At 44.7% G+C, this 13,278-nt stretch overlaps 1 protein-coding gene across 2 annotated transcripts; it reads right to left on the minus strand.

Moving 5' to 3' along the window:
* Positions 1–7,712: 7,712 nt before the first annotated feature.
* On the minus strand, positions 7,713–11,518 carry LOC130865393 (serum amyloid A-5 protein-like). Of its 2 annotated transcripts, none has more exons than XM_057756422.1 (4): positions 11,350–11,518; positions 10,719–10,810; positions 8,266–8,404; positions 7,713–7,968 (listed from the first exon to the last, which is right to left on the minus strand). In XM_057756422.1, exons 2-4 carry the CDS (start codon positions 10,807–10,809, stop codon positions 7,830–7,832), a joined length of 369 nt encoding a protein of 122 aa, XP_057612405.1. In that variant the 5' UTR covers position 10,810; positions 11,350–11,518; the 3' UTR covers positions 7,713–7,829. The 2 variants fall into 2 exon arrangements, with proteins under 2 accessions (XP_057612405.1, XP_057612404.1); XM_057756421.1 differs by having other exon boundaries at positions 10,719–10,813; positions 11,350–11,509.
* Between the last annotated feature and the right edge of the window lie 1,760 nt (positions 11,519–13,278).

Below are 13,278 nucleotides of genomic sequence, written 5' to 3' on the forward strand. Positions count from 1 at the left end.
TCACCTACAGTACTTGGCAGAGTAACCCCTACACCTCACCTGGGCAACACAGCAGAACTGGACCTGAAGATGCAGATGTAGGTGAACTGACCCTGAGGACTTCAAACCAGGAGAACTGGCCCCACTCCTTGCTCATTGCTGCAAGGGGTGAAATAGCAAGGACAATGCTTGAGAGCTCCCTCTGGTGGTGAAGACAGGGGAGAGTGGTCAGGCTAATGCCAGAAGCAGAGTTGTGCTGGCCTGCCCCAACATTCACCCCATCTGTGACCTGCTAGAGCACAGGGGAGTGACGGGGTGATCCTGCAGACCCAGAGTTTCAGGTGCTCCAGGATTCAGCAAAAGGGTGGACAGGAAAAGTAAAAATGTTGACTCAGTGTCAATCGTGTGACAGAGACCAGTGACCTTGAAAAAGACTAACTTTTTCCTCCCCCCAATGGACACTTACTGGTAAAATTGTATGGATAAAGGTTTTTTTGCCTGACTCACTGTCACACAAGGGTTTCCAGGACTACATTTTCCTTTCTTCCTTTCTCCCCCTTTTCCTTAAATTTTGTTTGATTTTGGTGGTGGGAGCAGATGGGTGTGATTTGTAGGCATGATGTGAAAAACATAAACAAAAAATAAAAAATTTAAAAAGATTCCCTCCTTCTGAGGACACATGGTAGAAAATGTAAGGCATGGCAGTGGGGGGAGGAGGCTCAAATCCAAGCAGGAAGCAGTGAGCAACCAGGAAGTGGAATGAGACCTTAAGCACTCAAAGACTACCCAGTGACATACTTCTCTGTCCTTTCTCTATCCTTGCTCAGAGCAGTAATACAAGCATGTGCCATCACCAGGTTTACATAGCTATAGGGATCCTCTACATATTCACAAATGCTAAGCAAATATTCTCTCAACTGCATTCTATCCTTGGTCTCCAGTGCAGTGTCTAGGATAGGATTCCTAGGGTAGGATGAGGCTTTCTCAAAGCAGTGTTCTTCTCTATATGAGAAGAGGCCACAGATGACAAGGTCTGGAGTCAGACTGTGCATAGGACGTGACTGATAAGGAAAAGTGGCATCACTACACAGAAAAGCCTGGGAACAACCATGACAAAAACAGAGAGGCCCGGGTATGACCAGAAGATGTTGGGGGTTGGGGCATACATCTCATCTATATCAAGGAGGAAACTGATGGTCAGCAGACCAAGGTTCACCTCAGAGCAAACTCCACTTCTGAGGAGCCTGAGAAGTTTGGCAATGCTTGGCTATCACAGGTCTTCTTGACAGGGGAAGCTGGCGTGGTAAAAGCTAGAGCAGATTTGGTGAGGTTGTATAAGGAGCCTGCATGGTTTTAGCTAGAGCCCGGTGGTCACAGATCCTCCTCTACTCATCTTCTATGTGATACATAGCAGTTCCTCCCAGAAAGTATGTCTGAGAATTCCCCATTTCCATCCACAAGTTCAATCTGCAGAGTATTTGTTGGCCATCTCTAGCTTCTCCGTGGCTCCTGTGGACACCGAGCCCAAGGACGTCCTATCACGGGGAGGGGAATGTAGCTCACGGACTAGTTCCCTCAATGCAGCTTGTGCAGCAGGCTCAGAGCTTCTCAAGCAGAGCCTGGGGTCAGGAGAATAATCAGGGTTTTTGCCACTTTGGCCCCATTGCTTGGCTTTGCGGCTAAACTCCAGGCTTTCCAATCCATGGCTCCTCATGCAAAATAACAGCACTTTAGGAGGTCCTGACAGTGTTCCCTGCTGATGCTGAAATCCAGGGAACTCAGACAGGACAGGAATCCTAGGTGAGACAGCCCCGCCTACAAGCTCCCTCCTCCTCTCCTACTAAGCAGTGACCCAGGCAATACTGGAGGAGTAAAGACTTAGGCACAGCAAAGAGAAAATATCAGTGCCTTGGGCCATGGCCTCAGCTTGCTTCTCCTTTCATATGTATTCATATAACAGGTGTGTATGTGTGTGTGTGTGTGTGTGTGTGTGTGTGTGTGTATTTTATGGAGACACAGGGTCCCTGTGTGAAGATGGATTTGAGACCCAATCTTGGTTTTCACGTTTTCTTGCATCCTTACTCTCCATCCTTTCCCTCCCTTTCTTGCTCTCCAGACCACCCAGACCCAGTAGGAGAGGCCACAGGTAGGAATAGTGAGAGGCATGAAGCAGCAGGACCATTACCTGATTATTTTAACAACTCAGATGCCCCCAGCTTTCTTTTGTTGGTCTTCAAAGGTCCCTTGAGCAGAGAAGTATCTTTCCGAGTTTTGATAATTGACTTTTCGATTGTCTCAACAGGCTCTATACAAGCCACAAGTTCCTACAAGGCAGGGAAGAGAGAGAGAGAGAGAGAGAGAGAGAGAGAGAGAGAGAGAGAGAGAGAGAGAGAGAGAGAGCAAGTTAAAATATTGAGTAAAGTGCTTCCTTTGCCATAATAGTTCTTTTTCTAAATTACCCAAAATGCTCGTGTTTTGGCAAGTTTTCTTACCTCCCTGCTCTATTTTCCCTGGATGATACACTGCAAGCTGTAAACTGAAATGAACCCTTTCTTCTCCAGCTTATTTTTGGTCATGGGGTTTTGTCCCACCAATAGAAACCCAAGCCTGCTTGATGCTGCTCTTGGTTAGCTTTCTTCTTACAGTTAGGTTCGGCACATAAAAGGGAACCACTCATATTCAGGGTGGGTTATGACAAGCTGACATGTAAACTAACCAAGCCACACAGCACACAGTAAATACTTGCCAGTTGAACACATGGATGGGCATAATTGAATGTTTAAATATTTACTCCTGCAATGTATGATGAAATGACAAGCAGCAGCCAACTCAGGTAGAACATTAATCCATACTCACATTTAAGAAAATGAGCCAACATTTAGTAGGAGGTTCATGAGTTCAAGGCCAGCATGGGTTACAGAGTAAGACCCTGTCTCAAAACATATATTAGAGAGCAAAAAGCAATCAGGTGTGGTGGCTCACACTTTCAATGCCAACATTTAGGAGGCAGAGCCAGGTGGATCTCTGAGTTCCAGGTGATCCCTGTCTCTAGAAGAAGTTCCAGGATTGTCAGAGCTACACATTAGAAACTATGTCTCAAAATTTAAAAAAAAAGAAATCAAACCAAAACAGTCAAATATCTCCATTTGTCTATATCATGAGGTGCATGAATCAGCTCAAGAGGTCCCCCCCTCTTCTCTGCTGGAGACCTAGGTAGCTGATGGGCTCAGGCTCTCATTGGCTCAGCTGATGCCCAGTCACAGAGAGGACAATCTACTGAGCTCAGGAATTGAAATGCTATTCTCATCAAGAAAGGAATAACTTTAAAGAGATTATCCCAGCAGGAAGTCAGTTCTGGTCTATGTTAACAGAGAAGAAATAAAGGCAGACTATTTCTTCCTGAGAAAAGTATGATTAAATATGTTTGAGAGTGTTCAAACAACACCTTGGTTGAACACCAAAGACCCTGAAATAAAATAAAAAGGACACAATGACCAGGGAGGTAGCACAGCTGGTAAGGGGCTTGGAATGCAAGCATTAGAAACTGAGTTCAATCCGCAGGACCCAAGTGAAAAAAATCATATATGCAGGTGAAAGACAGGAAACCAGAACTGGGTAGGAAGAGACAGACTGATCCAAGGAGCTCTGTTGCATGATTAATAAAACCCAGAGACAGATATTGGGGTTCAACCTGAAGGTCAGAAAGCAAGACAGCCAGTCACTGGCTATTACCTCTACCTCATTCTGAAAGTGACGATTCTGCCTCCAGGAATCCTCAGATGTTACTGTGTCTGAGAGCTGTCTCCTCCCGTCTTATATTCCTCTCCAGGGCTGTGAATACAGGAATGCACTTTTATCACTCAGTTTCTAGGGCAAACTAGTGTGGCTACCGGGATTAAAGGTGTGTGTCTCCACTGCCTCATCTGTAAGGCTCAACAGAGGGCTTGCTTTACTTTCTGACCCTCAGGCAAGCTTTACTTATTAAAATACAAATGACATATCACCATATTTACCCCTTTTGTCTAAAATAAAGTGGAAGGCTATAACTAGTAAAAGAAAAATTATATACAATAAGTACAATGTATATAAGATATACAGGATAGTCGGGCGGTGGTGGCGCACGCCTTTAATCCCAGCACTCGGGAGGCAGAAGCAGGCGGATCTCTGTGAGTTCGAGACCAGCCTGGTCTACAAGAGCTAGTTCCAGGACAGGCTCCAAAACCACAGAGAAACCCTGTCTCGAAAAACCAAAAAAAAAAAAAGATATACAGGATAAATACATCAACAATGTCTAATCCATTTGCATTTGACAAATTCAGAGAAGATATGCCATACCTATACTATCTTGGTGAGTCCAACATCCTGAACCTAATTTACTTTCTATCATAACTTGCTTTTTGTATCAGGTAAACAAGGAAAACTATAACTATAATCATTTCATCTTCAACTCCCTCAGAGATTATGAAGGAAACTATTTTTTATCTCAAGGCACTTTTATTTTATTTTTATTGATTTTTATTGAGCTCTACATTTTTCTCTGCTCCCCTCCCTGCCTCTCCCCTCCCCCTCCAACCCTCCCCCAAGGTCCCCATGCTCCCAATTTACTCAGGAGATCTTGTCATTTTCTATTTCCCATGTATATTAGATCTATGTAAGTCTCTCTTAGTGTCCTCATTGCTGTCTAAGTTCTCTGGGATTGTGGTTTGTAGGCTGGCTTTCTTTGCTTTATGTTTAAAAACCACCTATGAGTGGGTACATGTGATAATTGTCTTTCTGTGTCTGGGTTACCTCACTTAAAATAATGTTTTATAGCTCCATCCATTTTCCTGTAAAATTCAAGATGTCATTATTTTTTTCTGCTGTCTAGTACTACATTGTGTAAATGTATCACATTTTTCCTTATCCATTCTATGGTCGAGGAGCATTTAGGTTGTTTCCAGGTCCTGGCTATAAGAAACAAAGCTGATATCAACATAGTTGAGCACATATCCTTGTGGCACAATTGAGCATCTTTGGATATATACCCAAAAGTGGTATTACTGGGTCTTGAGGAAGGTTGTTTTCTAATTTTCTGAGAAATCACCACACTGTCATCCGAAGGGATTATACCAGCTTGCATTCACACCAGCAATGCAGAAGTGTTCCCTTTTCCCCACAACCTCTCCAGCATAAGTTGTCATCAGTGTTTTTGATCTAGACCATTCTTTCAGGTGTAAGATGGAATCTCAGAGTTGTTTTGATTTACATTTCTCTGATGACTAAGGATGCTGAACATTTCCTTACGTGTCTTTCAGCCATTTTAGATTCCTCTGTTGATAGTTCTCTGTTTAGGTCTGTACTCCATTTTTTAATTGGATTATGTGTTCTCTTGGTGGCCAATTTCTTGAGTTTTTCAGAACCATCAATCATGAAGGAAATTTTAAGACTATGATGCTCATCTTCCCCCAAAAATTGAATTATAGATGTTTGTCTTTGTTTAGTGTGCTGGTTAAAAGTTGTTGTGGACAATGGTCAAGAAAAAGCTAAACAAAAGAGATTGGTTTCTGGGCCTTGCTTTGAAAAGTAAAACAGGGGAACAGCTGTGCGACAGCGCTTTGCACACTGGAAACACTTGTCACTCATATTGGTTAAAAAGTGACTATTGTCCAGTACCCAGGCAGAAACACAGACCGGGCAATTAGACTAAGAGAATTCTGGGAAGACGAAGGCAGAAAAGCAGTCACATCAGCCAGATGCAGAGGAAGCAGATGAGATGCCTCGTTGAGAAAAGGTACCAAGCTCTGCAGCCAAACATAGAAAAGAATTATGGGTTAATTTAAGTTGTAAGAGCTAGATAATAATACATCTGAGCTAATAGCCCAAACTGTTTATAATTAATATATGCAGCCCCTGTTTTGTTGGGATTGAATGGATACGGGACTAGGCAGGACAGAAACTTCCATCTACAGGGTTCATTGTCAAGAAACACTAGCTGATCTGGAAGTCTGGAGAGTTCCAAACCACTTAGAAGCCATTGCATTGGCACAGGAGACCACTTCTTAAATATAAACCCTGGTAGCACAGACACTGTGAGAAACAAGCAATAAATGGGACCTCCTGAAACTGAGAAGTTTATGTAAAGCAAAGGGCATGGTCGACAGCACAAAATGGCAGCCTACAGAATGTGAAAAGATCTTGACCAACCCCACGTCAGACAGATGGCCTATCTCCAAAATATGCAAAGAACTCAAGAAATTGGTCATCAAAAGAACAAATGACCCAATAAAAAATGGAATAAAACCTAAACAGACAACTCTCAACAGATGAATCTCAAATGGCTGAAAGACACTTAAGGAAATGCTCAATATCCTTAGCCATCAGAGAAATGCAAATCAAAACAGCACAGAGATTCCATCCTACACCTGTCTGAATGGCCAAAATCAAAAACACTGATGACAACTTATGCAAGAGAGGATGTGGGGTAAAGTTAACGCTCCTGCATTGATGGTGGGAATGAAAACTGGTACAGCCCCTTTGGGTATCAGTATGGCGATTTCTCAGGAAATTAGGAAACAACATTCCTCAAGACCCAGCAACACCACTTTGGGGTATATACCCAAAGGATGCTCTATCACTACAAGGAAATGTGCTCAACTATGTTCATGTCAGCGTTGTTTGTTATAGACAGAATCTGAAAACAACCTAAATGCCCCTCAACTGAAAAATAGATAAAGAAATTGGGGTAGATTTAAACAATGGAGTACTACACAGCAAATAATAATAATAATAATAATAATAATAAAAATCACATCTTGAAATTTGCAGGCAGTTGGATGAATCTAGAAAACATCTTATTGAGTGAGGTAACCTAGACCCAGTAAGACAAATATATGTACTCACTCATAAGTGGCTTTTAGACATAAAGCAAAAAAAAAAGCCTACAATTCACAATCTCAGAGAAACCTGACAATAATGAGGACACTAAGAAAGACATACATGGATCTAATTGACATGGGAAGTAAAAAAAAAGGACCTTTTAAGTAAATTGGGAGCATGAGGACTATGGGAGATGGTTGAAGGGGAGGGGAGAGGAAGGGAGGGAAGTAGAGAAAAATGTGTAGCTCAATAAAACAATAAAATATAAACCATGAATAATAAACAAGGCAGACAGCCCCTGAAAGATCAAATGATGAGGTTATCCCCTGACCTCCAAAACCAAGACAAAACACACAAACGCATGCTTCTGCACAGGCAGGAGCACACACTCACACTCACATAGACACACATACAGAATCTGCGTATTAGAGACAGTGGGCTATTATTCTGATATAATGAATAGAAGTTGGTCAATAACTGGATTCTAAAGTGTTCTTGTGATGACACAAAATCTACGTGGCAGTGGCTAAGGCAGAATTCACCCCTGCAATCTTCCCATGGTTGTATCCCTGTCTACAGGGGCAGAGAAATATCAGAGAATGCAGTGAGGGAAGAGAAAGTGCTGGAACGCAGTAAATACAGAGCATGGGGGTCAGGATAGGGAAAGGTCTGAAACACTATCTCGGTACCTTCAGGACCTGAAAAGTTACGTGATCCCGAATGGGGAGTGGGCAGTCATCAGAGCTGTCTATCTGTGTGACCTGTGAGGACACAAGACCTAAGCCTAAATACTGTATTCCAGACTGTGTTTAGTACTGACCCTCTATACCAAACAGATCTACCACTGAAGACACGACGACAGGAAATTTCATCTTACGAATTTATTGCACATACACTGTATGTTCTCCATGCCCACAGTGTGCACAAAAGTAAAGAATTCCACGTCCTGTCCCCAGAGCCCGCAGCACAGCCTCCTGAGGATGAAGGGAGGATGCTCAGTATTTTTCCGGCAGGCCTTTGGGTCTGTAGTAATTGGGATCTTTGCCACTGCGGCCCCATCTGTTGGCTTCCTGGTCAGCCATGGAATCCTCATGTCCACGGCCTATGAGACTCTGAATGTTCTCTCTTAGATCACTAGGAGAAACAGACATGGAAGAAATCCATTGTCAATCATCATAGGCACAGTACATCTTCCCAGTTCTCCCATTAGCATGGAATGCATTTGGAAGCAGGCCTACCCAGCTCGAGATGAGCGCTGGCTCTGTCCACAGCCCAGGATCTACACTGAGCATGAATGGAGGAAGTAACTGCATGGACAAGTGGGCGAGGACACAGATTGGCATGACCCTCTCTGGGGCTCATCTGCCCCTGGTCTCCCAGCATAGTCAATCCCTGCCACCCAGACCCAGCGTCCCAACAGTCTGTGTTTACCTGAGGACTTCAGCAGCCCAGGCTCCCCCGGGACCCCGTCGGGCAGCATCATAGTTCCCTCTAGCATGGAAGTATTTGTCTGCACCTATCCAGTTGGCCTCCCTCATGTCAGTGTAGGCTCGCCACATGTCCCTAGTGCCTGGGTGGGAAGGACAACAGGAACGTGACCTAAAGACTCTGCCTATGACTTAGACAGGATGAAAAGGAATAAAGGAACTCATGGCTTGAGGCTGTGGTCAGAGCAGCCTGAGAAGAACATTGTCCAAATGTAGTTGGTCTCTCCAGGTTGCTCCTGAGAGTTGTTAGAAGATGCTTCTGTGAGAGCTGGTGCTGCAGCTCTCCCCTACTTGGGAGAGCTGGTTCCAGCACTCTAGAAAGATGACCTCACCTGTTCCTACAGGTATGGGAGAATTGGTCCACATGGCATGGGCTTAGATGGGCCGGCTCTGCCCCTCTCCTGAGAGGGTGTTCCCAGTGGCCCAGACCGACCAGCTCAGCTTCTGTCCAGACCCACATGCTGGGCCTTGGGCTGGCCAACCCTAGAAGCAGTCCTGTGGATACCAAGTCCAATGACATCCTATCAAGTGGAGAGGGATGTGGCTCACAGCAGGTAGAGAACTTCTCAGGCAAGGCCTGGGATCTGCAGTGATTATGGTTTTTGCAACTTTGGCCCCATTCCTTGGCTTTCTGGGTAGACTCCAGGCTTTCCAATCCATGGTTCTCCATTCCAAAATAGTACCAGTTTAGGAGGCCCTGAAAGTATTTCTTGGCTATGCTGAAATCCAAGGAATGAGACAGGAGGTAAATCGGAGGGAGAGACAACCCCACTAAAAAGGTCCATCCTCCACTCCTACCAAGGAACGACCCAGTAAAGACTGGAAGAGTTAAAAGGTAGGCACAGGGAAAAGAAAATATCACTGCCTTGTGCAAGGGCCTCAGCCTGCTTCTCCTCTCCACAACCTGTGACAAGATGGATTTGAGACCTCATCTTGATCTCACTTTGTTGCTGTGGGTTTTATTTATCATGACTCTCCATCCTTTCCCGACACTTCTGGATTTCTACAACAACCAGACCCAGCAAGTACAGACAGCAGGAGAGGCCACAGGCAGGAATGGTAAGTAGCATGAAGCAGAATGAGCGTTTTCTGATATTTTTAGAAGCCCAGGTGTGTAGCTCCTTTTCATTGGGTCTTGAATTTATTCTGAGCAGAGAAATATTTGTCTGGTTTTGTAAGTTGGCTTTTAGATTGTCCCAAAAGGCTCTCAACAAGACCAAAGTCCTACAGAGGCAGGAACCTTCAAAGAAGCAAACCTGGGGTTTCACTGTAGTGGTGGGAGATGTAAACTTCCTGTGGATTTTCACATTTTCACCCTGAAAACATAATACTTTGAAGTGGTCCAGGGGTTGAGTTCCTGGCCCTGTGGAGGGCTTCCCTAGAGACCCTAAGGGGGAATCTTTTCCTTGGATTAGACCGAGTTGGATTAATGAACGTTGTTGAATCCTAGGCGGTGTCTTCTATGACTCTGGGTATATATGCTCTGCACGAAGAGAGGTGACACTGTCACTGAAGAAAGCTAGCAAGTGAAGACCATATTCCAGCTGGAAGATCCCAGGACAGCTGGGCAGTAGAGAAGACAGAGAACGCATTTTACCATGGCCACCGAGAAGAACACATCAAGGAGCGGATGCGAACTGCATTTCTCATGGCAGTGTCAAAATTCCCGACAGGGCACTTAGCAAATTCGGCCGTATTTTGGCTTGCGGGTTGAGGGGACTACATGGTGGTGGGATGACCAGTGTAGAATAAATAAGTAAACCATGATGTCGAAATACACGAGAACTTGAACTGTTGAATTTCCAGGAGTCCTACGTCCTTGCTCTTGGCTCTATGTCTAGAACAGGATGGGATTGGGTGGAAGGTCCTATCTGCAGGCATTGCGTGTTGACTAAGCTCATGTGTCTCTAGAGACATACTGAGTGCTCCCTTGCTCTCGAAGACTGATTAAATTTACTGTCTGTGAATTTCACTGTGGAACACACTCTCTGGAAAGCCTTGGCTGCTGTCACTGCGTTTGGGGACTGCACTGGTTCTCCTCTTCCTCTCCTGGAACACTGGGATGTTCATTTCACGGCCCCCAGACATAGAGGTGAGCTGTTCATCACCTTCCACAAGGGGGCAGCAGATCCCCTCTCCTGCTGGCAAATCTGCATTTTTCAAGTACAGATTGCTCCTATATTCCTGTGGAAAAGCTGCTGTACACACATTATGTGCTCTCAGACTAGGGATCCTCATACAAAGAGGTCAACACTGACCATAAAAGTTCAGAACTACATAGGAAGAGTGACAATGTTCCCCTATCCAGGATACTTCACAAGAATGTTTGTGGTCCCTGCTCTGGTAAATACTTGGAATCCACAAATACAACCTCCTGCCCCCATCCTTTGCTCTTACCTTGACCAGCTTCTTTCATGAACTCGAGCCACCTTTGGCTGTCAACTCCCAGGACCAAGAGACACAAAATGATGGCAATGGAAGGCTTCATCCTGCTGTAGGGTCAGGGAAACACAAGGATGAACGTGCCATTTCATGGGGTGGAGGATGCGTCTATAATGTTGAGCTGTGCTTGTATGTCAACACCAAATCCCACTGGATTTTATACAGAAATCCACACACATGTAGAGAGATGATGTAAGTGGATCCCAGGGAGTTTCTTGCTCCCCATTTCCACGTGTTTCATTCGACTCCCAGTGCCTGAGAGTTTGCAAATGGACCCCTAGTATAGAGCACTTTGCATTCTGATCTTGCCAGCCAAAACCCAACTGTATAGGAAGCTTCCAGAGTGGGATGTGGTGGCTTTATAGCCATCATAGGTCTCTGGAGTCTATCTGTAGAAGTCTGACCCCACCCTTCCCTGAATTTACACAGAAGCAGACAACAAATCCCCATGGCAACAGCACTGCCTCCTGTGAATTCTAATGCATCTAGTAGATTCAGGAGAGAGACCGAGCATGAAAACACAGCCAGTGAATGCTGGTGGAACAGAGTCTGCAAAGAGCAACGCTGGAAAGTTCTGACAACTCACCTGGGGCTGACAGTTCCTGCTGAGACCTCGGGTGAGCGGCTTGTGTTGCTCGGTGAGGAGATGTGGCTGGGGCTACCTATATATACTGTCACTTGGCTAGGGGGGAAATCCCGTTTGATCTTGCATAATCCTACTTGGCCATAACTTAAGTTTCAGAACACAAAGATTTCTCTTGACATAGTTCGGCTTTCCCCAGATTGTGCAATCTACCTATGCTCAGGAATACATCACGTGGAGCTTCCAGAGTCTTCCCCATCATGACTGGGAATAACCATGGTAAGCACTTTCAATCAAATCATGTGGGGCCAGTGTCTAAGGAATGAACATTAATATTGGAAAAAGAAATCTGAATATATAATAATCATTGGGGTGCATGGCAAATCCAAAACCTAAGATTATGTCCTTTCAAAGTGTTTTCCAGAATTAAGCTGGGCCGGCGATATAGGAGAAAGGACAGCAGAAATTGACTTTTGGCATCCACAGGGGTGAACTCAACACTGGGAAAGGACTTCTCCAGACTCAAGTGTGCTTATTTATGAGCAGTCGCTAAGAAAGATAATAAAGCAGATTAATTCAGATACTGTGATAAGCCAGGAACACAAAACAATAATACAGAAATTTGCTTCAAAGTCATGAAGAACTAAGACACCATAAGCAGGCATGAGCAGGGCCCACAGGTTGTTAATTTTGCTATAGGGGTTCAGGCAGAAAGTGGCAAAGCACAGAACAGGAATGCTGGGAGAAAACATCAGGAAACAGCTGTTGGAGATGGAGAAGCAGCACTAGGTGTTTGTGGTAGTTCACATATGACTCAGTTTCCATCTGGAATCGATTCTGACTTATGAGTCATTTGAGTTCAAGCTTGCCTGCTCTGCTTTTTCCAATAATATTGAGAACTGTGAGAGACTCCTGATTTAGCCCATGGGAAAGAGCATTTTGCCCATGAGAAAAGAACATGCTATCTACTAGAAAGAATATGGCCAACGCCAAACCTCAGGAATATCAGGATAGAAAGTAAGGCTGCTTCTGAGCAGCAAGCGCTGTTAGAGAGGAGGCTGCTCATTCAAGGACCAGAATGGTCTTGTGCTTAGATACTGACTGACCGTCTGTGCTGTGCAATTTTCTGCCTTTGCTTATAAGGTTGCTCTGAAATCAACTCTGGGCTGTTTGGCGGTTTCGGCATGACCAAACAGACCTCCTGATTCTATCCTGTGTTTCTCTCAGTTCCTTTCATCTGATATTTCCTTAGCCTTAGCGTCCCCCCAATCCAGGAACCCTACCAGGCTTTGTAGCAGCGGCTCCTATAGATTTGCTATGTGAATTTATCTTATGACAAAGTCCATTCAGGTCATCTGGACCTACAGTTTGTTTGGTATCCCTCCCCCATTCAAAAGAAAAAGGTGAGTGTGTTGGCTTCCTTGGAGAAGGAAGGGTACAGCTACAACACTGTTGGTATGATGCGGGCATCACATTTGTTTCTCTGTTCTCAGGGACCCTGGACTGGAAGCCTGGGGACAGTGTTCACCCAGAAAGAAATAGCTCAGGGTTTGGTTCTTTTTTGCCTGATATTGTTTGTTACAAGAAGAGGGATGTGAATATTTCATTGAAGAGATGAGATGACGTAGACAAACCGTGCAAGCTAGAAGATGGTGAATCCTTGCCAGGAAGAAGGAATGATAGGTGAGGAGAAGGGCAGTGAAGAGCTTTTTGTTGGACTGCAAACCACGGGGCAGTATGGTGGGTGAGGAGGACTTTGGTAAAGCGGTGCAGGATGAAGCAAGTCAGGCAAGGCTGGGCACCATGTTTGAGAATATTTATCCTAGAGTAGAGCCCACTTTCTTAAAGGACCCAGTATCACCTGCCTATGGACAACACTGTCCCATTGGCCTATGACATTCCACGCCAGTCATTAATCAAGAAAATGCCCTA

The sequence above is a fragment of the Chionomys nivalis genome, chromosome 23 (assembly GCF_950005125.1).
Source record: "Chionomys nivalis chromosome 23, mChiNiv1.1, whole genome shotgun sequence".
Taxonomy (NCBI): Eukaryota; Metazoa; Chordata; class Mammalia; order Rodentia; family Cricetidae; genus Chionomys; species Chionomys nivalis.

Excerpts from the sequence above, each read along its gene's own strand:
- LOC130865393 (XM_057756422.1), bottom strand. The coding sequence starts at position 10,809 with ATGAAGCCTTCCATTGCCATCATTTTGTGTCTCTTGGTCCTGGGAGTT. Across the intron at positions 8,405-10,718 it reads CATGAAAGAAGCTGGTCAAG|GCACTAGGGACATGTGGCGA; the intron begins GTAAGAGCAAAG and ends CTTCCCACCCAG. Across the intron at positions 7,969-8,265 it reads TGGGCTGCTGAAGTCCTCAG|TGATCTAAGAGAGAACATTC; the intron begins GTAAACACAGAC and ends TGTTTCTCCTAG.